Raw genomic sequence first — 26162 nt, 5'->3', positions numbered from 1 at the left:
GGGGTGACACAAGAGCTTACAGTCTATGAGGATGGGGGGGTGACAAAAGAGCTTACAGTCTATGAGGATGAGGGGGTGACACAGGAGCTTACAGTCTATGAGGATGAGGGGGTGACACAGGAGCTTACAGTCTATGAGGATGAGGGGATGACACAAGAGCTTACAGTCTATGAGGATGAGGGGTGACACAAGAGCTTACAGTCTATGAGGATGAGGGGGTGACACAAGAGCTTACAGTCTATGAGGATAAGGGGGGACTCAAGAGCTTACAGTCTATGAGGATGAGGGGGTGACACAAGAGCTTAAAGTCTATGAGGATGGGGGGGGGGTGACAAAAGAGCTTACAGTCTATGAGGATGAGGGGGTGACACAAGAGCTTACAGTCTATGAGGGTGAAGGTGCACACCAACATTTCATTTCGTATTACAAACTTGCTGTTTATCTTTTTTGTCACTTTATCGACATACTTTCATGCACAGAGCAATTTTGGTACAATCACCATTTTGCACAAATTCCATAAAAGTCCATAAATTCAATAATGTTCTTATGGGTTGGCGCCAAGGTTAGTTATGCGCAAGTCTGCACTTTTTCTTTTATACGTTCCAATAATAGTCCTGCATTATACTTTGGCTGTAAAATACCATTACACTCATTTTCTGTGAACGCCCACGTTTCTGTTTTGTTGTCGGTGATCATTTTTGGTTTGACCATTTTTTGGTCCTAACTTCAGGCTGCACAAAATCACTAAAAAAGGCACCAACAGAAGAGAAAGAATAACAACTAAGACAAATGCCCCCCACTGGGTGACTTTATCGATATCCATGAGAGCTTAATGAAACCCCTTTTCATTAAATATCATCTAATCCGATATTTCTTGTTGGTTCCGGTTCCTGAGATGTACGTAACATATCTACAAACAGTTTTTATTTTCTTTTTATCCAGTTTTTTTTGCAGCTTTCCTGTAATTACACGCTTTTACGGTTTTATGTTGGCAAAAAAAAAAGTAAATGTAAAAGTCCTATTTGCTGTTAACTGTTGCTTATAATTTGCATACAATTAAGTTGCCTGCAGCAAAGTGGTCGGCACAGTTTGGCTATTAGTATAATTGACTACGGGGAAAGCTGCACTCAACTTGCTGCATAGACAAGAATATTTTATTCCACTTGAACAAGCTTCTGCTTTTTTTACATTCTATTTACTTCAAATGGAAAAATGTATTATATCGGCATCACCACTGCATGGTCTCCTCATCGGTAGTGTCTACTGTATGCAGCAAGAAGGGTCATGCACACCATGGAAAAATGTCAGTTTTTCTGTGGATTTTATTATCATTATTATTTGTGAATTTTAGTCACAAATAAGCAGTCAAACAGCTAATGGGGGTCATTTACTAAGGGCCGATTCGCGTTTTCCCGACGTGTTACCCGAATATTTCTGATTTGCGCCGATTTCCCCTGTATTGCCCCGGGTAAGAACACGCCGCTGGATCGCGAATGGGCCGGGTAAGTAAATCTGTCCCAATGTTCTCAATGGAGATAAGTCACCATCATAAGTGTCTGGTAATGGCTTCTTCCTGAATCCGCATTGAGAACACATGCGCAAACAACTAAAATGCAGGGATGTGCTGTCGGAGTTGAAGCCGTTGACCATTTTATTGGAGTCAGTGACCATTTTATTGCAGTCAGAGTGGAAGTATCATCTCGTGTATAAGCCAAGTTTTTCAGCACAAAAAATGCATAGCTCCCAACCGTCCCGATTTTGATGGGACTTTCCCATTTTTCTTACCTCTGCCCCGCGTCACGGGCAGCTATGAGATTGTCACGGATTTTCCTCCCAGGTCCCGCTGCTGTGTCCCCATAGTAAATACTTTGAAAGCCAGAACCCATAGTACAGAATGGCTTCTACAGACATCGGGCAGGGAATCCTTTTCAGAGAAGTGTCAGGCTTAGCGGAGAGCAGGGACCACGTCATCAGCTTCAGATCAGCATCTGTCCATATATGGTCACTGCATCTCCTAGGGTTCCCCAGAGCAGACATCGGGGGCAGGCTGGGCCATGCTGTATACTACTGGGGGCAGGCTGGGCCGTGCTGTATACTACTGGGGGCAGGCTGGGCAGTGCTGTATACTATGTATACTACTGGGGGCAGGCTGTATACTATAGGGGGCAGGCTGGCTATAAACTGGGGGGTGGGGTCTGTGACCAATGCATTTCCCACCCTCGGCTTATACTCGAGTAAATATGTTTTCACAGTTTTTGGTGGTAAAATTAGGGGTCTCGGCTTATACTCGGGTCGGCTTATACTCGAGTATATACAGTATATAAACCTATGAAATTTCTTGCCAAACTCATAACCCATGACCCATAAAGCAACCACAATGATGCAGTGTGGCCTGACGATAGTTGGATCATGGAGAGTAGAAATGATGGCCATCAACAATGTTGGAGAAGTTGAGGACATTGCTATGCATCAGCCACTGTTGTCACCAGTTAAGCCTTTAGGGTTAGTGTGGACACTGTCCTGGCACAATGTCAGGCCAACATGTTTCATAGAAAATGCACAGACCAACCGTGTATTCAACTTCATTTATATACAATTTCAATCCAAGACATAAAAGGCATAAGTATATCACCAATCTTCTGCTGAATATGCCATAGTCCATCTAGAAGGCCACGCTACACTTCCATGGTTCCCACTGAGTACACGAACGCCTGGTCTGTCCTGTGACGTTTCGGAGGAGGTTCCTCCTTCCTCAGACATCATGTCATGTGATGTACTTATGACTTTTATGTCTTGGATTAAAATTGTATATAAACGAAGTTGCATACACGATTGGTCTGTGAATTTTCTATGAAACATGATGTTCTAAGGAGGAGTGAGAGCCTTGCGTTATAGATCAGTGCCCACACTACACAAGAAATTGGAGCGCTATAATTGTATGTTTACAATGCCAGGCCAATACTACTTGAATTATATTATTAATCCAGTCATTGTCCCTCTCCATGAACAACAAAGGCCTAATTTCATCTTAATGGATAACAATGCACCAGCTCTTCATGGTCCCATCATTAGGGAATAGCTGCTGGAGACTGATGGACCTTAAATGTAGGGGCCTTCACTTTCTCCAGACCTGAATCCCATTGAAAACCCATGGGAAGACCTGAGTTGCTATGTAGAGCCTTGTAACTCTCTACCCTGGAACCCAAATATCCTGAGGGCCACCCCTCAAGATGAGTGAGATGTCAATTAGTGAAGTGTGAACATGATGAGCTGTCAGATTGCCTTAAGCATAAATTACAGCTGACAAGTAATTGAGACAAATTATTCTCTACTTTCATGATATAATTTCACTATAGAGAAAAATTTTTACTTTTCCCATAAATTTTACCCAAAAGCCAATGGAGCAAATTTACTTACCTGGTCATGTCGCGATCCCCGATTCAGAACTCATGTGCCCGAGTTCATGCATCCATCGCTTCCCCGCCGAGGTCCGCCGGACTTCACCTGCTTCTTCCCGGTGCTTGTCAGTGCGTGTCTTGCGACACTATTCGAAATGTTAAATACCGCGCGTTGTCCGAATCCGCCGGGTTGTCCGACGGCCCGGCCCCCCGATTTGTGTTGCTTGCAAGCCGGTGGCGATGCGCCAAAATCCGATTGCGTGTGCCAAAATCCCCTGTTAAATGCGGTGCAAAACACAAATTGCTGGGAAACCCGATGAAAATGTGCTCCACGGACCCTTAGTAAATGAGCCCCATTATCCCTAACTTCTTGTTAGTGCGTATGAGGAGGTAATTGTAAGGATCATAACTCATAGATTGATAGATACAGTCATTAGAGCTTCTGTTCTAAAGGTTTTTCTCTTTTTTTCAGCTGTCTCCATAGGTGCCATGATGTTGTCCTGAGAAGAAGCAGTTTGGGCAGCTGGGGCTTTAGCATAGTTGGAGGATACGAGGAGAACCACACAAATCAGCCCTTCTTCATTAAGACCATAGTCCTTGGCACACCTGCATACTATGATGGACGCCTCAAGTGAGTACGATTCAGCAGTGGTAGCCACCTGCAACCTCCATATACTATTTTTATTCCTCTCTGACATTTGTATATTGAGGCAATTACTTAAAGGCTGAATAATAGATCTTCTAGACAAACAGAATAATGGAACACAGATATAGACGCATAGGGGCATATTTATCAGGACCTCTGCGCGTCGTCTGTCTATTGCTAGCACTTGGGAATATTTAGCCTTCTCCGCCACCTTCACGCCAGTGGGGTCTGAAGGGGCGTAAGGGGGGGCGCGGCCGGCCGAGCGGAAAAGTCGGCTGTGTTTCTACGCCTGCGCAATAAACGCTGTGCAGCCTTCTGCCCCAATACATCAAGAGGCAGAAGCCTCTTGATATATACTGCTGCGAATATGGAACATGGGGCACGAGCGCCAGCCTATGGTATGATAAATTCTCCCCATATAGTAAGATATTTATTGTACTTATTTTTTATTAGATATATTTAACAGCCCTGTGATGGAGTCAAGGACAGAATCTGCTGCTCTATCTGACACCACTATGTGATAAAGGGGGGAAAAGTTTATCACTCTGATATATAGCTTAATACTTAGCAGGATTTCAGAGTAAAAACTGGTGTAAGGTTGCATTCACACAAATGTATGGGGGACGTACAGTATATACGGCCGACATACGTCCCCCATACACTTCTATGGGCTCACCACCCTGTACGGGAGCGGTAAGGTGCAGCACACGTGCGGCATCGTACTGCTCTGTAGCCTATAGAAAGATAGGACAAGATAGGACTATCTTTCCACGGAATACGGCACCGTGCGCTATATATGCCTATGGAGAGGGGCGGGAGTGAGCTGCGCCCACACACAGTGATTGACAGGGAGAGTTCTGATTTCCCTACCCATGCACGGTGAGACTCTTCCTCTCAGTCAAAGGGGCAGATTTACTTAACCGGTCCATTCGCGATCCAGCGGTGCATTCTCTGCGGTGGATTCGGGTCTGGCCGGGATTCACTCAGGCAGTTCCTCCGACATCCACCAGGTGTCGCTGCTGCGCTGAAGACCATCGGAATGCACTGGAGTTCACCATCCTATCGTGGGTGAAGCGCATGTCGAGCGATACTTTTTTTTTTCCAAATGCGGAGCTTTTTCCGAATCCGTCGGGTTTTCGTTCGGCCACGCCCCCAGATTTTCGCCGTATGCATGCCGACGCCGATGTGCCACAATCCCTGGGCAATTCAGGTAAAATCGGAGCAAATTGGAAATATTCGGGTAACACATCGGGAAAACGCGAATCGGGCCCTTAGTAAATGACCCCCATTGTGTTTGGTTGGTGTGATCAGAAATCTCACTGTCAATCAATGTGTGTTAGTGGGGTAATCAGGACTCTCACTGACAATCAGTGTGTGTGGGTGGGGTAATCAGGACTATCTATGTCAATCACTGTTTGTAGGAGGAGTAATCAGGACTCCCCCAGTCAATCACTGTATGTGGGAGGAGTAATCAGGACTCCCCCAGTCAATCACTGTGTGTGGGTGGAGTAATCAGGACTCCCCCAGTCAATCACTGTGTGTGGGAGGAGTAATCAGCACTGTGTGTGGGCTTTTAGTTCACCATAACTGAGAAAATTGGTAAGGAATTGTGAACAAAATGAAGTTATGAACTTGACTTTATTTGCATAGAAAAAATCGGAGGTCATCAAGATTAGGTCAATGTCATCATCAGTGCTAATAGTTTATAATAGACAGCTATTGCAGTACAAGGTCTCTGCATGCACCAGGTCTTGTGTTCCTATCTTCCATGGATAGAGTAGGATGTGGAATGTCTATGCTGGATTTCTCTTCACACGTGACATATCTTCTATTGCAGGTGCGGAGACATGATCGTTGCAGTTAATGGCTTATCTACTGTGGGAATGAGCCACTCAGCCCTAGTCCCAATGTTGAAGGAACAAAGGAGTAAAGTCACCCTCAGTGTGATCTCGTGGCCCGGAAGCCTGGTCTAAGTGACTCTCTACTTCTGTTCTCTAGTTCAGAGCTGCTCCTCATCTCAGCATTACTCACTTTACAACAAGGTGTTCAGAAGGGATTGATGTTCATTGTGGTATCGAGCTGGAAAGACTCCCATGAGGGAATACGCTCACTACTTGTGCTGGTCTAGTAACAAGGCGCCATTGCTTTCCTTCCAACCATCCAAAAACAGTATTTTGCCGGGAGTCTTTAGGTCGTGCTGCGCATCTGCTCATATACAATAAAGTTTTGCTGTAGAGGTTACGTAAAGCCATTGAGTAAATGTTTTTGGGGTTTTCTTTTGTGCCACAGTGTACAGTGTTTGATGGCCATCGCTACATTGTCGGTGACAAATCCTGTACCACCACCTTCAATATCCAGACCGTTTCTCTGTAGATTCCTCTTCCCTCCCACAGCTTCATTTCTTCATAGACTTTTGTGCTGCTGCGGGACCTTCTATTGGTTTACCTCATGGGGACATTGCCAATATCGCATGTCCTACAAGAATATCATTCATCTGCCTGCGGTGGCTTTAGAAATTCTTCAAAAAAAAAATTAAGGGGGCCAAAGCTGAAAAAAAACTTGGATACATGGGTTTTGTACTGTGCAATAACTGTTTGATTTTTTTTTGGTGAAAATTTAATACACAGGACAAGGGGATTCATCTTAAGGTTTACCTTCCTGATAATGAATGTGTTTTTTGTTAGTATGAACAAACTTTTGATATTTTTACTGCAATATTTCTATTCGGATGTGCTTGTGTTTGTGGACTTTTTACAAGGTTCGGATATGAAGGCAACGTGTTGATCTAGAATAGTTTCATTCGGGAATGGGAATCTTTGGGCTTCCCTATCTGTTTCTACCAGGCATTGAAAAATGTACAATTGTGGGAGAATGTATTGGGCATCTATGCATCATGAGACATGTAATGCAACACTTGGTGTGCATGTTGCCTTGATACAGTATAGGTGACCGTATTGTAGAGTTAGGCCATAAACCTTTGGTCGAAATTATGACTTTCTAACTGATTCCTCCATACACATGTACGCTCAGCACAGCCGAGTGTGCATGTATGGTTAGTTAGTTGGTGGTGGCATACATGCCATGACGGCAAACGATCCAGCCTTTAGTGATCTAACATGTCTCTAGGGAGAGTCGGCGCACTCATATAGACATAGAATTTTTGGGGAGTCTCACCAAAATTAGCAGTTAGGCCATCAAATACTCATGAGACCCCCACATGCCTTCCTTCACCTTCTAATATTGCTGTTTTATCAGGAGCTGTTATTTCTATGATATTAACAAGTATTAAGGTCATCATAAAGTCCACCTCAGTTTTTCTATGGGCAACAAACTCGGAACGAAATGGGGACTTCTGATATGAAGGCAACAAGTATACTATCAGGACTATGTCCATCTTCACTGCCATTACCTGTTATTGCCTTACAAATTGAGCCACCTCAAAAATTGTCAATATTAAAAATGTAATTTGGTTTCTACCGCATCTAAACAAAGTGATGTGTTTCTACGGTAACAGACTACAAACAATCTCTGTGTAGTCTAATCCTACAGTCAATGGCCCACATTTATTATAGTGCCAGCACCAGTTTTCTAAGTGACTTTGTATTGAAAAGAACATGCAAACTGCTTGCACACAAGACAGATTCATTTTGATGCCATTATTTACTAAATTTCTCTTTCTTTAATTTCATACACAGTAGAACAGTAACCCAATGGTTGTGATGGTGGACATAGCTTTTAAGGCCAGTGCTAGATGATATACTCACCAACCAAAGGAAAAGGGAAAAAGTTGTATTAAAACTGTGTGCAGTGGCTTGTTACCTGTGGTTTTTGGCACCTCTGCCCAGCCAGCCGGCTGGCAGTTCCCAGGGGTCACGAGACCTGCTTCGACCTATCAGTAGTTTCCATGAATAAGATGAAGTCAATTGCACTAACATCACAAGTGACGTCCCATGCTCTCTCTGATTGGCTAAAGCTGGTCCCGTGATTCCCCAGTATATCTGGCAGGGCAGAGGAGACAAAGATAGGAAGACCTGGAGCAGCAGGGAAACCGGAGCCAGAGCATCTACAGAATTTTCAAGAATTACAGAAAAAAATATATACCATGTTCCTCAATTATGATGTATAGTTTATAGTACTGGTCTCTTCATATGGGAAGGAGACAACCCTTCTATACCCCGGTGATACTGCACCCCCTCAAGGGAAACCTCTTATTGTGTGATGGTCATGGGCCCCATTCACCTCCTGGAGTTAGATAGGGATCCACTTGTGTTTTGGTGCAGCCGCCATCTAGCCCGGGCCTTATATTTCTGGTATAATATTTATGTTTTACTGATGATAAAGTAATGTACACATCTAACAGCATGTCATAACAATATTAGACAAATCTGATGCATAAAAATATTTAGCTATCTTTCATTGAATGTCGAACAATGACTTCCTAAGTGCATATTTTCGGTAACACATGGAAATGAACTTTCTTTCTCAGTCTCTTTAGAAAAAATCCTTATCTCTTGTTGACAAGGCATGGATATTGTATGCTGTATGGACTGGAAGCCTGACGAATGATGTAATACAACTGAATAAACACAATGTTAAGTGGGTCAGTTACATGTCCTGTAATTCTGATTATTGCTGACAGTCCATTATATTACACATAAATCAGTAAAATGACCACTTACCCCTGTTCCACAAGACCATATCCCGGCATCAAGGCATGTATGTATGTGAAGTCATATGTGGCAGATTTGTCCTATTCATCTCAGTGGGACTTGCGGAAATCCACACGCTATAGAAACCACTCCATTCACACCTGTGTATGGGGTTTCTGTTACAATCTCCGTTTTAAGACACACCAAAAAACTAAAACTTTTAGCCAATTTTTAAGCAAAATATATTTCTTTTATTAGGTACTTAATTTAGACCAACATGATAAAATATTGTTAATCAACAGATGGATCGCTAGGGATTGGTGAGAACATCAAATAGGATTACAATAAACGTGGGACAGTGATGCGAAGTATATCTAGATGTTACATGGTAAAAAGTCACTACTTGCAACTAGAATATTGAACTATCTTGGTAAGCTATGAAATATCCAATAAGCGACTAATGTGCAATACATGCGGTTTAATAATGAAAGTACTAACAGTGCCCTCTTATAGACGCCACATTTCTACTGGCGCATAAAATTCTCATGATGTCCACATGTTATGGTGTCATAGCATACCCGTGGTCGTGATGTTCCTCCCGTCTACCACAAACAAATCCCCCTACAATCTCCGTTTTAAGAGAACGTAGTGGAACCTAAATATCAAAGGTGACAGGTTCCAATGCACATGACAGGAAGTGGGGAGAAGATCTGCATAAGGTCATTTACCGGCGTATGATGAAGTCCAAGCCTCCCTGTCCTAGTGAATACATCAAGGGGCTTTGACCTTTTGATGCTTCCATTAGGCAGCCACACCGCTGGGCAAAACAATGCCAGATTTTCCAAAAGTGTGCAGGCACAGGACTGGAACACCCCATGCCGGACCACTCTGCCAGGAGCCTCCACCCTCCATCCCCCCTCCAATGCCCACATGGCGTAATCACAAAAAATTGTGATTATTCAAGTGCCTGGCATAGAAGCACTGATAAATGTCATTCCCACTTCTTATTTACCAACCTTCCTTGCGTTTCATCATCACATTAACTCTTTATTGCCAACATTGCAATTTACAATACACAAGGGATTCCATTTTCTCGATACCATGGTACATAAATCATGAACAGGTTCACTTACTACCAATATCTAAAGGAAACCCACTGACCGAAACAGTTTACTCCATTATGAGATTTGGCATCCTCCATCCATCAAGAAGTTCACCTCACCACTTAGGCACTTCACCCACAACAAATGGCTAATCAAGGGGATACCCAGAGAAGGTTATACAGCAGGCACTTAACACACCTCTATCCAATTTGCTAGCGAAATCATCCATCATGGAGGAAACATGTTCCATTTGTTCACACCTTCCACCCTGCCGCCAATAAGGTTGTTAACATATTGCATAGCCATTGGTTTATCACTACAAAATCCTTACCGCAAATAGAATTTAAAAACCATGTCCTCCCTTGTAGACTCAGACCCAAGAACCTACAGGAAACACTTATTATGGTGGATATTGGATCTATTAGAACCATGTCCAAACAACGATTTCTTGGTTTCCCCCAGTAAAGGGACTTTTTCTTGTTTGCACTGCTCCCAGTGCTCTAATGTATTCCTCTAGGCGTTTCAGGCACAGAAATGGCTGATTAGGGGCACATCTTTATGCCTGACACCTGTAGACAAATTGTGACCATTATCGATCTGTGTGCCACGAAACAGAATAGATATTTTTGGCTGCACATTGAGCTGACTGTGGATTTTCTTCATATCATGAAGCAAGTAGTCCCTGCTTCCCTGTGGAACGACAGCACTGTACTGAAAACATGACTACAGTGTGGTGCGGCAGTCCTAAGATGCTTGGATTCCTGTCCTTGACACAGGTTCAGTCGATGAAATCTGGACACCGCACAGTCCGCACCATTCTATGAAAAAAAGAAACTGCAAAATAAATTCACCCGAACTGTGGGATTTAACCCGCAACATGCCAATTCATGCTGTTTTTAGTTTTTACTGCAGCTTTCATCCATTTCGATATAAAAGTAACCCAATGGGAAATCTGAAAAAGTCTTGTGTGAATTCAACCTAGGATTCTATAGGAGCTCAGACTGAAGTATTCCCTAGTAGAAAGATGTGCAAGGTCCTACACGTGGTACACCCCATTCAATGAGGCCACGAGGCAGATATGCCACTGGGAAAAATTTTTCTATAGAACTATAAGACACAGTGGAGCAGATTTATTATGGCTTCCCTGGCAGTTTTCTGGCATATAACAAGCCCCATCTCCACAAGTTTTCTTGGTTTTCCACCCTGCATTTTAGGTGTGTCGGGGAGTGGGGCAGTCAAGGGGCAGGCAGGGGCGTGAACGCTCTGACCCGCGGTCCACCAGAAGACTTCTTAATAGATTGGCACGCTATGCAGCGGCATAGGGGAATATTAAGACTGCTGTAAAAAAATCCCCCACACATTACAAACTCAATTGTATGATTTTGAATTCTTCAAAAGAACTAAGCACCAGAAATATGGAAAATATCACTTAGGGTTTATAATCTACTGCCTAATTTGAGACTACTGGAAGTTATGATGACCACATCCCGCCTGATACTCCCTTTGCAGTGCTAGAAAGGGGCAGTAGGTACTGATTGCCTCACAGGGCTGGGGTACATGGGGCAATATCTGCATGGAGTTTGTATGTTCTCCCCATGTTTTCATGGGTATCAACCCATACTCCAAAATCAGACCGACTTCCTAGTATGTATAGCACGTGTGCTTGTCTGAGATTTCAGGATTAGATTGTGAGCCCTTCTGGACAGGGAGCCTTGGATAGTTGCATTCTCTGTACTGCACAGAATATGATGGAGCTATATAAATCATGGGAAATAAATCAGAAATAATGAGCACATTTTGTGTGTTGATGTCTATTTTTAATATATGAGTTACAGAAACAGAAGGTTGCAGTAGGCATCGAATATAGTGGGACTGGATTCACTTTATATAGGGTTCAGGGTATATAGGGGACCTCCAACATGGTCATTAGCCAGGCAATCTTTGAGCAGTTTGTGTTGGTATAATTTAAGCTTGACAACAATAGTAGAACCTATAGCTCAGGTCCAGTGATAGGGTGACATCTGAGGCAATACAAAGCTGGATTTTATATGTGGGGTCCAGGTCTGAGGTCTGAATGATGTAGTTTGGTCTGGGAACTGAGACACCCAAATGAACCCCACCCTATAACAAACCTTGCCTCCTCCAACCCCTGCTCTATTACAATAAGCCACCACCTAATGAACTACACTATGTGAAGACCAAAGTGAAAGAAAAATGATGCTTAAAAAAAAGTATTTCCCGATGTTTCTTTCCGCTTTCCTTCATGTAAAATATACAACAATTAATTTGTCATATCTTCCTCATCTGTAAATCTGATTTATTGTGAAAGACAGTTTTATTACTAATGGCAAATAAATATTTGAATTATTATATTATTCTCTTGACAAGAGTTGGACAGAAAATAAGAGGATTCTCCAGTGGGACCTGGTTCTGAAACAACATTGGATGTTGTAGAAGACAACTTGATTTGGAGGTGACAAATATTTGCCTTTAGATGTGTTTCTTCGGAATTGATTCACAATATTAGATTCTGTAGATGACACAAAAATCCATATATTGTATACACGGTACTGAAAGAGGGAAGTCCTTGAGAAGTCCTCTGGTGGGACACAGAAGTCTGATGAGATAAGGGGTATGAAGGTTACAGTTCAATCAAACAAGAGACAAGGAAGGTTATTTATCAAGGCATGTACATCAGTTTCCTAGTGGAGAAGAACTGAAATACTCGCAATTCCTAGCACAACGCCAGAAATTTGGAATATTTACACCTATACGCCACTCCTTAGACCACTGTCCCTTTGCAGAGAGTCACTCCATGTGTAAACAAGTCTACAAGAATGGTAGAGTTTAGAGATGAGCGAACATGCTCGTCCGAGCTTGATGCTCGGTCGAGCATTAGGGTACTCGAAACTGCTCGTTACTCGGACGAATACTTCGCCCGCTCGAGAAAATGGCAGCTCCCGCCGTTTTGCTTTTTGGCGGCCAGAAACAGAGCCAATCACAAGCCAGGAGACTCTGCACTCCACCCAGCATGACGTGGTACCCTTACACGTCGATAGCAGTGGTTGGCTGGCCAGATCAGGTGACCCTGGGATAGACTAGCCGCTGGCCGCGCTGCTCGGATCATTCTGTCTCTGGATGCCGCTAGGGAGAGAGCTGCTGCTGGTCAGGGAAAGCGTTAGGCTGTTCTATTAGCTTACTGTTAGGCAGGAGTGATTCTCAAAGAACCCAACAGCCCTTCTTAGGGCTACAATAACGTTCTACTTTTTTTATTTTAATTTGCATCTTTTACCATTTTGTGAGGAATTAGCAGGGGGACTTGCTACCGTTGTGTTTAGCTCTTAGTGGCACACATATCCATAGCAAAGACCGAAGTGGGAAAATTCAGTAGGGGTTGGATTTCTATTAGGCAATAACTCAGTGTCATCTCATCTGGCATAGTAGTGTGCTTCCTTTGATACTTGGCTAGAAAATAGCCATAGGAGAATACAAACAGCTTCTTGAAGCCTACAGTAGCGTTCTATATATTTGATTTCTGGTTGATCTGCTGGTGGCTGTAGTTTCTGCAGTGCATGTACTTGCCAATTCTGAGCAATTTGTAGTGAGACTTGCGACCGCTGTGTTCTGCGCTTAGTGGCGCACATATCCATAGCAAAGGCCGAAGTGGCAAAATTCAGTAGGGGTTGGATTTCTATTAGGCAATAACTCAGTGTCATCTCATCTGGCATAGTAGTGTGCTTCCTTTGATACTTGGCTAGAAAATAGCCATAGGAGAATACAAACAGCTTCTTGAAGCCTACAGTAGCGTTCTATATATTTGATTTCTGGTTGATCTGCTGGTGGCTGTAGTTTCTGCAGTGCATGTACTTGCCAATTCTGAGCAATTTGTAGTGAGACTTGCGACCGCTGTGTTCTGCGCTTAGTGGCGCACATATCCATAGCAAAGGCCGAAGTGGGAAAATTCAGTAGGGGTTGGATTTCTATTAGGCAATAACTCAGTGTCATCTCATCTGGCATAGTAGTGTGCTTCCTTTGATACTTGGCTAGAAAATAGCCATAGGAGAATACAAACAGCTTCTTGAAGCCTACAGTAGCGTTCTATATATTTGATTTCTGGTTGATCTGCTGGTGGCTGTAGTTTCTGCAGTGCATGTACTTGCCAATTCTGAGCAATTTGTAGTGAGACTTGCGACCGCTGTGTTCTGCGCTTAGTGGCGCACATATCCATAGCAAAGGCCGAAGTGGGAAAATTCAGTAGGGGTTGGATTTCTATTAGGCAATAACTCAGTGTCATCTCATCTGGCATAGTAGTGTGCTTCCTTTGATACTTGGCTAGAAAATAGCCATAGGAGAATACAAACAGCTTCTTGAAGCCTACAGTAGCGTTCTATATATTTGATTTCTGGTTGATCTGCTGGTGGCTGTAGTTTCTGCAGTGCATGTACTTGCCAATTCTGAGCAATTTGTAGTGAGACTTGCGACCGCTGTGTTCTGCGCTTAGTGGCGCACATATCCATAGCAAAGGCCGAAGTGGCAAAATTCAGTAGGGGTTGGATTTCTATTAGGCAATAACTCAGTGTCATCTCATCTGGCATAGTAGTGTGCTTCCTTTGATACTTGGCTAGAAAATAGCCATAGGAGAATACAAACAGCTTCTTGAAGCCTACAGTAGCGTTCTATATATTTGATTTCTGGTTGATCTGCTGGTGGCTGTAGTTTCTGCAGTGCATGTACTTGCCAATTCTGAGCAATTTGTAGTGAGACTTGCGACCGCTGTGTTCTGCGCTTAGTGGCGCACATATCCATAGCAAAGGCCGAAGTGGCAAAATTCAGTAGGGGTTGGATTTCTATTAGGCAATAACTCAGTGTCATCTCATCTGGCATAGTAGTGTGCTTCCTTTGATACTTGGCTAGAAAATAGCCATAGGAGAATACAAACAGCTTCTTGAAGCCTACAGTAGCGTTCTATATATTTGATTTCTGGTTGATCTGCTGGTGGCTGTAGTTTCTGCAGTGCATGTACTTGCCAATTCTGAGCAATTTGTAGTGAGACTTGCGACCGCTGTGTTCTGCGCTTAGTGGCGCACATATCCATAGCAAAGGCCGAAGTGGGAAAATTCAGTAGGGGTTGGATTTCTATTAGGCAATAACTCAGTGTCATCTCATCTGGCATAGTAGTGTGCTTCCTTTGATACTTGGCTAGAAAATAGCCATAGGAGAATACAAACAGCTTCTTGAAGCCTACAGTAGCGTTCTATATATTTGATTTCTGGTTGATCTGCTGGTGGCTGTAGTTTCTGCAGTGCATGTACTTGCCAATTCTGAGCAATTTGTAGTGAGACTTGCGACCGCTGTGTTCTGCGCTTAGTGGCGCACATATCCATAGCAAAGGCCGAAGTGGCAAAATTCAGTAGGGGTTGGATTTCTATTAGGCAATAACTCAGTGTCATCTCATCTGGCATAGTAGTGTGCTTCCTTTGATACTTGGCTAGAAAATAGCCATAGGAGAATACAAACAGCTTCTTGAAGCCTACAGTAGCGTTCTATATATTTGATTTCTGGTTGATCTGCTGGTGGCTGTAGTTTCTGCAGTGCATGTACTTGCCAATTCTGAGCAATTTGTAGTGAGACTTGCGACCGCTGTGTTCTGCGCTTAGTGGCGCACATATCCATAGCAAAGGCCGAAGTGGCAAAATTCAGTAGGGGTTGGATTTCTATTAGGCAATAACTCAGTGTCATCTCATCTGGCATAGTAGTGTGCTTCCTTTGATACTTGGCTAGAAAATAGCCATAGGAGAATACAAACAGCTTCTTGAAGCCTACAGTAGCGTTCTATATATTTGATTTCTGGTTGATCTGCTGGTGGCTGTAGTTTCTGCAGTGCATGTACTTGCCAATTCTGAGCAATTTGTAGTGAGACTTGCGACCGCTGTGTTCTGCGCTTAGTGGCGCACATATCCATAGCAAAGGCCGAAGTGGCAAAATTCAGTAGGGGTTGGATTTCTATTAGGCACTAACTCAGTGTCATCTCATCTGGCATAGTAGTGTGCTTCCTTTGATACTTGGCTAGAAAATAGCCATAGCAATAGGATAGGATTGTTTGGTTTTAAAAACTCAAAAAAAAACAAAAAACACAAAAAAAAAAAAAAAACACAAAAAAACACAAAAAAAAACAAAAAGAAGTAAAAAAAAAAAAAAAGTTATAACTCTCATTTTAAAAATGTTTAACCCGAGGGCTAGGGGTAGAGGACGAGGGCGGGGACGTGGGCGTCCAACTACTGCAGGGGTCAGAGGCCGTGGTCCTGGGCGGGGTGAGACACCACCTGCTGATGAGGGAGCAGGGGAACGCCGCAGAGCTACACTCCCTAGGTTCATGTCTGAAGTTACTGGGACTCGTGGTAGAGCACTGTTGAGGCCAGAACAGTGCGAACAGGTGATGTCGTGGATTGCTGACAATGCTTCGAGCAATTTGTCCACCACCAGTCAGTCTTCCACGCAGTCCACCCATGTCACCGAAATCCCCACTCCTCCAGCTCCTGCACCTCAGCCTCCTCCCCCCCAGTCTGCCCCCTCCCAGGAAAATTTGGCATTTGAACCGGCATACTCTGAGGAACTGTTTTCTGGACCCTTCCCACAGTCACAAACCACTTGTCCGGTTGCTGCTGAGCAATTTTCCGATGCCCAGGTTTTCCACCAGTCACAGTCTGTGGGTGATGATGACCTTCTTGACGTAGTGGAAGTGTGTAAAGAGGTGTCCGACGATGAGGAGACACGGTTGTCAGACAGTGGGGAAGTTGTTGTCAGGGCAGGAAGTCCGAGGGGGGAGCAGACTGAGGGATCGGAGGATGATGAGGTGACAGACCCAAGCTGGGTTGAGAGGCCGGGTGAACACAGTGCTTCTGAGACGGAGGAGAGTCCTCGACCTGAACAGGTTGGAAGAGGCAGTGGTGGGGCCAGACGGAGAGGCAGGGCCAGAGCTGGTGCATCAGCGCCACTGTCAACTAGTGAAGCTCCCGTGGTGAGGGCTCTTGCGGCGAGGGCTAGATCTTCAGAAGTGTGGAGGTTCTTTAAGGAAACACCGGATGACCGACGGACTGTGGTGTGCAACATTTGCCAAACCAGGCTCAGCAGGGGTTCCACCACTACTAGCTTAACTACCACCAGTATGCGCAGGCATATGAATGCTAAGCACCCCACTCAGTGGCAACAAGCCCGTTCACCTCCGGCCGTGCACACCACTGCTCCTTCCCCTGTGTCAGCTGCTAGTCAGCCCCCTGCCCAGGACCCTGGCACAAAAACCCCATCGTCGCCTCCACGATCCTCCACAGCATCCACCAGCGTTCAGCTCTCCATACCCCAGACGCTGGAGCGGAAACGCAAATATAGTGCAACCCACCCGCACGCCCAAGCCCTTAATGTGCACATCTCCAGATTGCTTAGCCTGGAGATGCTGCCCTATAGGCTAGTAGAGACCGAGGCCTTTCGCAACCTCATGGCGGCGGCCGTCCCTCGGTATTCGGTCCCCAGCCGCCACTACTTTTCCCGATGTGCCGTCCCAGCCCTGCACCAGCACGTGTCAGACAACATCATCCGTGCCCTGACCAACGCCGTTTCTGACAAGGTCCACCTGACCACGGACACGTGGACGAGTGCTGCCGGGCAGGGCCACTATATATCGCTGACGGCACATTGGGTTAACTTGGTGGAGGCTGGGACCGAGTCTGACCCTGGGGCTGCTCATATACTGCCGACGCCGAGGATTGCGGGGCCTACCTCGGTCCAGGTGTTTCAGGCCTACTATGCCTCCTCCTCCTCCCACCCCTCCTCCACCTCCTCCTCCGAACTACCATCCGTGGGCACGGCGCCATCAGTCGGTAGCTCTAGGCACAGCAGCAGTGCCGTCGCTAAGCGACAGCAGGCGGTGCTCAAACTGCTGAGCCTAGGCGACAAAAGGCACACCGCCCAAGAGCTATTACAGGGCATCACGGCGCAGACTGATCTGTGGCTGGCACCGCTGAACCTCAAGCCGGGAATGGTTGTGTGTGACAACGGCCGTAACCTGGTGGCGGCTCTGCAACTCGGCAGACTGACACATGTGCCATGCCTGGCCCATGTGTTAAATCTGATAGTGCAGCGTTTCCTCAAGACATACCCCATCTGTGCGCATTTCAGGAAGTCCAGCCCAGATGCTGCCACTCTCAGGGCAGCGCAGCGCCGCCTCCAACTGCCCGCTCACCGACTGTTGTGCGACGTGCCCACGAGGTGGAATTCAACACTGACCATGTTATCCAGAGTTTACCAGCAGCGCAGTGCGATTGTAGACTGCCAGATGTCAACTTCCACCAGAACTGGTAGTCAGGTCAGTCAGCTTCCTCAAGTCTACAATGAGGAGTGGACGTGGATGTCTGATATCTGTCAGGTGCTGAGTAACTTTGAGGAGTCAACACAGATGGTCAGTGGCGATGCCGCCATCATCAGCCTCACCATCCCGCTGCTTGGCCTGTTGAAAAACTCTCTGGTCAGCATGAAGTCGGAAGCTTTGCGCTCGTCACAAGAGACGGGGGAAGAATATTCCCTTGTTGACAGCCAAAGCACCCTGAGGTCTGTTTCTCAGCGCATATCGGAGGAGGTGGAGGTGGAGGAGGATGAGGAGGAAGAGGAGGAGAATGTTGGCGAGACACAAGAGGGGACCATTGTTGAGTCCTTCACTGTTCAGCGTGTATGGGCAGAAGAAGAGGAGTTGGAGGAGTTGGAGGAGGAGGAAATGGACAGTCAGGCCAGTGAGGGGAGTGAATTCTTACGCGTTGGTACTCTGGCGCATATGGCAGATTTCATGCTAGGCTGCCTATCCCGTGACCCTCGCGTTCAAAGAATTTATTCCAGCACCGATTACTGGGTGTTCACTCTCCTGGACCCACGGTACAAGCAAAATCTTCCCACTCTCATCCCTGGAGAGGAAAGGAGTGTGAGAATGCATGAATACCAGCAGGCCCTGGTGCACAAGCTGAAACAGTATTTCCCTTCTGACAGCGCTAGCGGCAGAGTGCGTAGTTCTGCGGGACAAGTAGCGAGGGAGAGTAGGCGAGCAGGCAGCTTGTCCAGCACTGGCAAGGGTACGCTTTACAAGGCTTTTGCCAGCTTTATGTCACCCCAGCAAGACACTGTCACCTGTCCCCAGTCTCGGCAGAGTAGGGCTGATCTTTACAGAAAGATGGTGAGGGAGTACGTAGCTGACCATACCATCGTCCTAAATGATCACACAGCTCCCTACAACTACTGGGTTTCAAAGCTGGACATGTGGCACGAACTGGCGCTGTACGCCTTGGAGGTTCTTGCCTGCCCTGCCGCTAGCGTCTTGTCCGAGCGGGTTTTCAGTGCAGCTGGTGGCATCATCACCGATAAGCGTACACGCCTGTCGACTGACAGCGCTGACAGGCTGACGCTTATTAAAATGAATAAAGGCTGGATTTCTCAGAATTTCCAATCTCCACCAGGTGAAGGAAGCTCAACCTGAATAATTGATCCACTCCTCCTCCTCCTCCTCATTTTCCTCCTTCTCCTCCTCTTTGTACAGTAAAGCAGAGGAAAATGGCTATTTTTTGACAGGGCCCACTGGCTCTTGCTATAGTACTTCATGCATTTAATTTTTCTGGAGGGCCACCTACCCGGTCCTCTGTTTGAAACAATTTTTGTGAGTGCCACATACAGGCACTCAATCTATTCCATTTTTCTGGAGGGCCACCTACCCGGTCCTCTGTTTTAAAAAATTTTTGGGACTGCCACATACAGGCACTCAATCTATTCCATTTTACTGGAGGGCCACCTACCTGCTCCTCTGGTTTGAAACATTTTTGGGACTGCCACATACAGGCACTCAATCTATTCCATTTTACTGCAGGGCCACCTACCTGCTCCTCTGGTTTGAACAATTTTTGGGACTGCCACATACAGGCACTCAATCTATTCCATTTTACTGGAGGGCCACCTACCTGCTCCTCTGGTTTGAAACATTTTTGGGACTGCCACATACAGGCACTCAATCTATTCCATTTTACTGCAGGGCCACCTACCTGCTCCTCTGGTTTGAACAATTTTTGGGACTGCCACATACAGGCACTCAATCTATTCCATTTTACTGGAGGGCCACCTACCTGCTCCTCTGGTTTGAAACATTTTTGGGACTGCCACATACAGGCACTCAATCTATTCCATTTTACTGCAGGGCCACCTACCTGCTCCTCTGGTTTGAACAATTTTTGGGACTGCCACATACAGGCACTCAATCTATTCCATTTTACTGGAGGGCCACCTACCTGCTCCTCTGGTTTGAAACATTTTTGGGACTGCCACATACAGGCACTCAATCTATTCCATTTTACTGCAGGGCCACCTACCTGCTCCTCTGGTTTGAACAATTTTTGGGACTGCCACATACAGGCACTCAATCTATTCCATTTTACTGGAGGGCCACCTACCTGCTCCTCTGGTTTGAAACATTTTTGGGACTGCCACATACAGGCACTCAATCTATTCCATTTTACTGCAGGGCCACCTACCTGCTCCTCTGGTTTGAACAATTTTTGGGACTGCCACATACAGGCACTCAATCTATTCCATTTTACTGCAGGGCCACCTACCTGCTCCTCTGGTTTGAACAATTTTTGGGACTGCCACATACAGGCACTCAATCTATTCCATTTTACTGGAGGGCCACCTACCTGCTCCTCTGGTTTGAAGAATTTTTGGGACTGCCACATACAGGCACTCAATCTATTCCATTTTACTGGAGGGCCACCTACCTGCTCCTCTGGTTTGAAACATTTTTGGGACTGCCACATACAGGCACTCAATCTATCCCATTTTACTGGAGGGCCACCTACCTGCTCCTCTGGTTTGAAAAATGTTTGGGACTGCCACATACAGGCACTATCCAAATTAAATTGTCTCCATAGCAGCCTCCACACGTTGTCTCCATTGCTACCTCCAAAAGTCGTCCATATAGCTGCCTCCATACATCGTCCCTTTATCAAACGAGGTGTGTCAGGCAGAAATTTGGGTTGTTTTCATGGATTCCACATCAAAGTTGTTAACTTTGTCGCCACCCTGCTGTGTTATCCACAAAATATACTGGCAAACTTTTACCATTTAGGGATATTATTTCAGCGCTTCTTGCGCATCTGTTTACATTCCCCTCACCCGGCATATCCTAAACTTATAAGAACGCTACTACACTTGATCTTATACAAAAGGTTCTTAGAAGTGCTGTTTGGGGAGTAGCCTAGAGACAGGGGCTTGGATTGGCGAAAGCTCGCCTGGCAGCGGAACGCCAGCTCCATGCGCATCATGCGCTTCTTGCGCATCTGTTTACATTCCCCTCACCCGCCATATCCCAAACTTATAAGAACGCTACTACACTTAACTTGGTGCAGGCTGGGACCGAGTCTGACCCTGGGGCTGGTCATATACTGCCGACGCAGAGAATTGCGGGGCCTACCTCGGTCCAGGTCTCAAAGGCCTACTATACCTCCTCCCACCCCTCCTCCACCTCCTCCTCCTCCGAATTACCATCCGTGGGCATGGCGCCATCAGTCGGTAGCTCTAGGCACAGCAGCAGTGCCGTCGCTAAGCGACAGCAGGCGGTGCTGAAACTGCTGAGCCTAGGCGATAAAAGGCACACCGCCCAAGAGCTATTACAGGGCATTCCACATCAAAGTTGTTAACTTTGTCGCCACCCTGCTGTGTAATCCACAAAATATACTTGCAAACTTTTACCATTTAGGGATATTATTTCAGCGCTTCTTGCGCATCTGTTTACATTCCCCTCACCCGCCATATCCTAAACTTATAAGAACGCTACTACACTTGATCTTATACAAAAGGTTCTTAGAAGTGCTGTTTGGGGAGTAGCCTATAGACAGGGGCTTGGATTGGCGAAAGCTCGCCTGGCAGCGGAGCGCCAGCTCCATGCCAAGATCCAACTAACATAGTTTTAACTGCAGCACCTTTAATCTACTACTAGTTCACTGCCTCCATACATGGTCCCCTTATCAAACGAGCTGTGTCAGGCAGAATTTTGGGTTGTTTTCATGGCTTCCATGTTAACTTTGTCGCCACCCTGCTGTGTAATCCACAAAATATACTGGCAAACTTTTATCATGTACCGATATTATTTGAGCGCTTCTTGCTCACCTCCTTTGGTTCCTCTCTGCCACCCATTGGTTTGAAGCCTGAGTCCATTTAGGGTATGTCGCCATGACACTCTCTAGCCTGCTGCCGCTGCCTCTGCATGCCGTCCCCTATAGTGTCAGGGTCAATTATTGGATGTTTTAGATGCTATCTAGCTTCATTCTGTCACTCTGTCATGGCCATGCTGTTGCCCATAATTTTGGCATAATGGTGCGATTAGGCAGCCTCAGAGGCATCCATGCATGCTGCCCCTGCTGTTTCCTGTCCATTTCCGTGGTGTTTCCATCCTTTTCTGAGGTTCCCAGGTGTTTGGCCAAGCTTCCCTGTGCAGAGCCTTGGTCCCCTTGAAAAATGCTCGAGTCTCCCATTGACTTCAATGGGGTTCGTTATTCGAGACGAGCACTCGAGCATCGGGAAAAGTTCGTCTCGAATAACGAGTACCCGAGCATTTTAGTGTTCGCTCATCTCTAGTAGAGTTACATGCCGGCTGATCACAGTCATTATATTATATTAGTTTACCAGCACTGGTAACTGAACACTTTAGCTAGATGTAAATCACAGAAATCTCAGAACATTTTTGATTCAGGGTCCAGTTCTATCACCCTCCAGGTCCACACCTCCTAACTTTTGAATTCCCAGGTGTACAGTGTATTCCGTCAGCTACTTGCAACTGGGATTCACATAAACCTAAATTTAGAGTTATATACTCACCATTGAGGTTACATTGTTACAGTTGCTTATACATTGACATATATAGGGTAGGCCAGCAAACACCATTGGGTGACTACCCTCGTACATACCTTCTACTTTTAATGAATGTCCAGCTTGGCACTCCCTTCCTCCTTTACAGCATGGGAGACTCCGTGTTGGGGACCAATACTAGTCCCAAAACATGTCTCCAACTGGGTGTACTGAACAGAAGAATGAGCAACTTAAAAGGGGTATTCCAGAAATAAGCATAATTCATAATAAGATGGGTACTTAAAATATAAGCTAATGTGTATTAGTTGTTATTTAAAATTTTGCTCCCCTAAGCAGAAAAATGTGGTGGACACACACGATAAATGCTACTGGACCTTTAATCAGTCCTGTGACTTAATCCCTGTGGAAGAGACACAGGACAGAAGATGGCCGCTGGTCACATGTCCACATCACATGCCCTGCACCTGCCTGGGTGTCTCATGTGTTCACCACTATTTTTGGCTGTAGTCGGTTGGTATCCTGTATGACCAGTGTAGTGTGGCTAGTAGTGTAGTGGTGATGTGTAGTGATGGAAGTTACACGTAATTACTATAGTAACAGAGCAGGACAGTCTGTTAGTAACAGCTCCTCCCTATTATGCTTTGCTCCCGGTGATGATCTGAGAACTGTGGGATCATGTAGTTGTAGATGACGGGTTGTAGGTGTAGGTACTCTACATGTACTACATGTATTGTATTGCCCTCTACCTGTACTACATGTCCTGTACTGCCCTCTACCTGTACTACATGTCCTGTACTGCCCTTTACCTGTACTACATGCACTGCACTGCTCTCTACCTGTGCTACATGTACTGTACTGCCCTCTACCTGTGTTACATGTACTGTACTGCCCTCTACCTGTACTACATGTCCTGTACTTCCCTCTACCTGTATTACCTGAACTGTACTGCCTCTACCTGTACTACATGTACTGTACTGCCCTCTATCTGTACTACATGTACTGTACTGCTCTGGCCTCTACCTGTACTACATGTCCTGTACTGCCCTCTCTATCTGTACTACATGTGCTGTACTGCTCTCTACCATTACTACATGTCCTGTACTGCCCTCTATCTGTACTACATGTACTATACTGCTCTCTACCTGTACTACATGTCCTGTACTGCCCTCTATCTGTACTACATGTACTGTACTGCTCTCTACCTGTACTACATGTACTGTACTGCCCTCTACCTGTACTACATGTACTGTACTGCTCTCTACCTGTAATACATGTCCTGTACTGCCCTCTACCTGTACTACATGTGCTATACTGCCCTCTACCTGTACTACATGTACTGTACTCCCCTTTACCTGTACTACATGTACTATACTGCCCTCTACCTCTACTACATGTACTATACTGCCCTCTACCTGTACAACATTTACTGTACCGCTCTCTACCTGTACGACATGTACAGTACTGCTCTCTACCTGTACTACATGTGCTGTACTGCCCTCTACCTGTACTACATGTACTGTACTGCGCTCTACCTGTACTATATGTATTGTACCGCCCTCTACCTCTACTACATGTACTGTTCTGCCCTCTACCTGTACTACATGTACTGTTCTGCCCTCTACCTGTACTATATGTCCTGTACTGCCCTCTATATGTACTATACTTCCCTCTACCTGTAGTATATGTCCTGTACTGCCCTCTACCTGTACTACATGTACTGTACTGCCCTCTACCTGTACTACATGTACTGTACTGCTCTCTACCTGCGCTACATGTATTGTACTGCCCTCTACCTGTACTACATATCCTTTACTGCTCTCTTCCTGCGCTACATGTACTGTACTGCCCTCTACCTGTACTACATATATTGTACTGCCCTCTACCTGCGTTACATGTACTGTACTGCTCTCTACCTGTACTATACGTACTCTACTCGTCACATGGGACATTATTGAACATTTAGACATGACAGCTATCAAAAACACAAGACCAAGCCAACCTGTCATTGGCTACAGCAGGACAAAGTGGCCATCACAGTGTCCTAACCTCAATATCACAAATCCACTCTACAGAGATCTCAAACATACAGTCCATGCAAGACAGCCCAGGGATGCACATGAACTGTATGCTTTTTGCCAAGAAGAATGGGCAGTTTTACCATCTGCGTAAATAAAGAGCCTCATCCACAACTACTACAAAATACTTCAAGCTGTCATTGATGTTAGAGGGGGCAATACACAGAAAGAACTGGGATATGAACTGGGGTAAGAGCTGGGGTATGTGAACTTTTGATCAGGATCATTTGGATGTTTTTGGTTGTCATTATGATTTAAAAAGACAAAACACATTAGTTTGACAATCACTGGCGATCCTCTACTTAAGGACAACCAACTTACAAACTACCCCTTGGTGACCTTTGGTGAAGCTCTCTGGATACATTACTATAGTCCCAGACTGCAATGATCAGCTGTAATGTGTCTGTAATGAAGCTTTATTGATAATCCTTGGTCCCATTACAGCAAAAAATTTTGAAACTCCAATTGTCACTGGGGCAAAAAAAAAAAAAATTGTCTGGAACTACAATTAGAAAATATACAGTTTTGACGAACATACAAATTCAACTTAAGAACAAACCTATGGGACCTATCTTGTACGTAACCTGGGGACTGCCTGTAATTGGCTTCTACCAACCACTAACTAGAAGTGGAAAAAAAGTTTGAGTTTTAACATTTTTATTCTCGGAAAAAGGCCAAAAAAGCCATAATCCTGCAGTGCTATGTAAACTTTTGAGTACAGCTGTATATACATATATACAGGTGGTCCTCTACTTAAGGACACCCAACTTACAGACAACCCCTAGTTAAAGACGGACCCCTCAGCCCCCTGTGACCTCTGGTGAAGCTCTCTGGGTGCTTTACTTTACTCCCAGGCTGCAATGATCAGCTGTAAGGTGTCTGGTATGAAGCTTTATTGATAATCCTTGGTCCCATTACAGCAAAAAAAACTTTTGAAACTCCAATGGGACAAAAACATTTTAGAAAATATACAGTTCGACTTGCATACAAATTCAACTTAAAGGAAACCTACCATTTCAAATGGTAGGTTTAAGCTGTAAACACCGAGCACCAGCTCAGGGTGAGCTGGTGCCGGTGCTTAGTTTCGTTAGTGTTAAAACCGCGGTATCGCGGTTTTAACACTTTTTAAACTTTATAGCAGAAGCCGCTTCGGCGATGCGCGCGACCGTGTGCGCGCAACGCCTGCGGCATTTCCTATGTAGGCGCGCGCACGATCGTGCACACGCAGCGCCGAAGCAGTTTATGCTATAAAGTTTAAAAAGTGTTAAAACCGCGATACCGCGGTTTTAACACTAACGAAACTAAGCACCGGCACCAGCTCACCCTGAGTTGGTGCTCGGTGTTTACAGCTTAAACCTACCATTTGAAATGGTAGGTTTCCTTTAAGAACAAACCTATGGAAC

General features: G+C 45.3%; 1 protein-coding gene across 3 annotated transcripts in view; it reads left to right on the top strand.

The window, feature by feature from the left end:
- LNX2 (ligand of numb-protein X 2) overlaps positions 1 to 6285 on the top strand; it is a 96395-nt gene extending 90110 nt beyond the window's left edge. For all 3 annotated transcript variants that reach the window (XM_072134341.1, XM_072134342.1, XM_072134343.1), the window contains exons 9-10: positions 3871 to 4029; positions 5882 to 6285. In XM_072134341.1, the coding sequence (XP_071990442.1) occupies positions 3871 to 4029; positions 5882 to 6017 (295 nt within the window). In that variant the 3' untranslated portion in view covers positions 6018 to 6285. The remainder of the gene's footprint in view (positions 1 to 3870; positions 4030 to 5881) is intronic.
- The last annotated feature ends 19877 nt before the right edge of the window (positions 6286 to 26162 follow it).

This window comes from Engystomops pustulosus, chromosome 2, assembly GCF_040894005.1.
Source record: "Engystomops pustulosus chromosome 2, aEngPut4.maternal, whole genome shotgun sequence".
Lineage (NCBI taxonomy): Eukaryota > Metazoa > Chordata > Amphibia > Anura > Leptodactylidae > Engystomops > Engystomops pustulosus.
The sequence above is the reverse complement of the archived record's forward strand: the minus strand, read 5'-3'. Positions and strand labels throughout refer to the sequence as shown.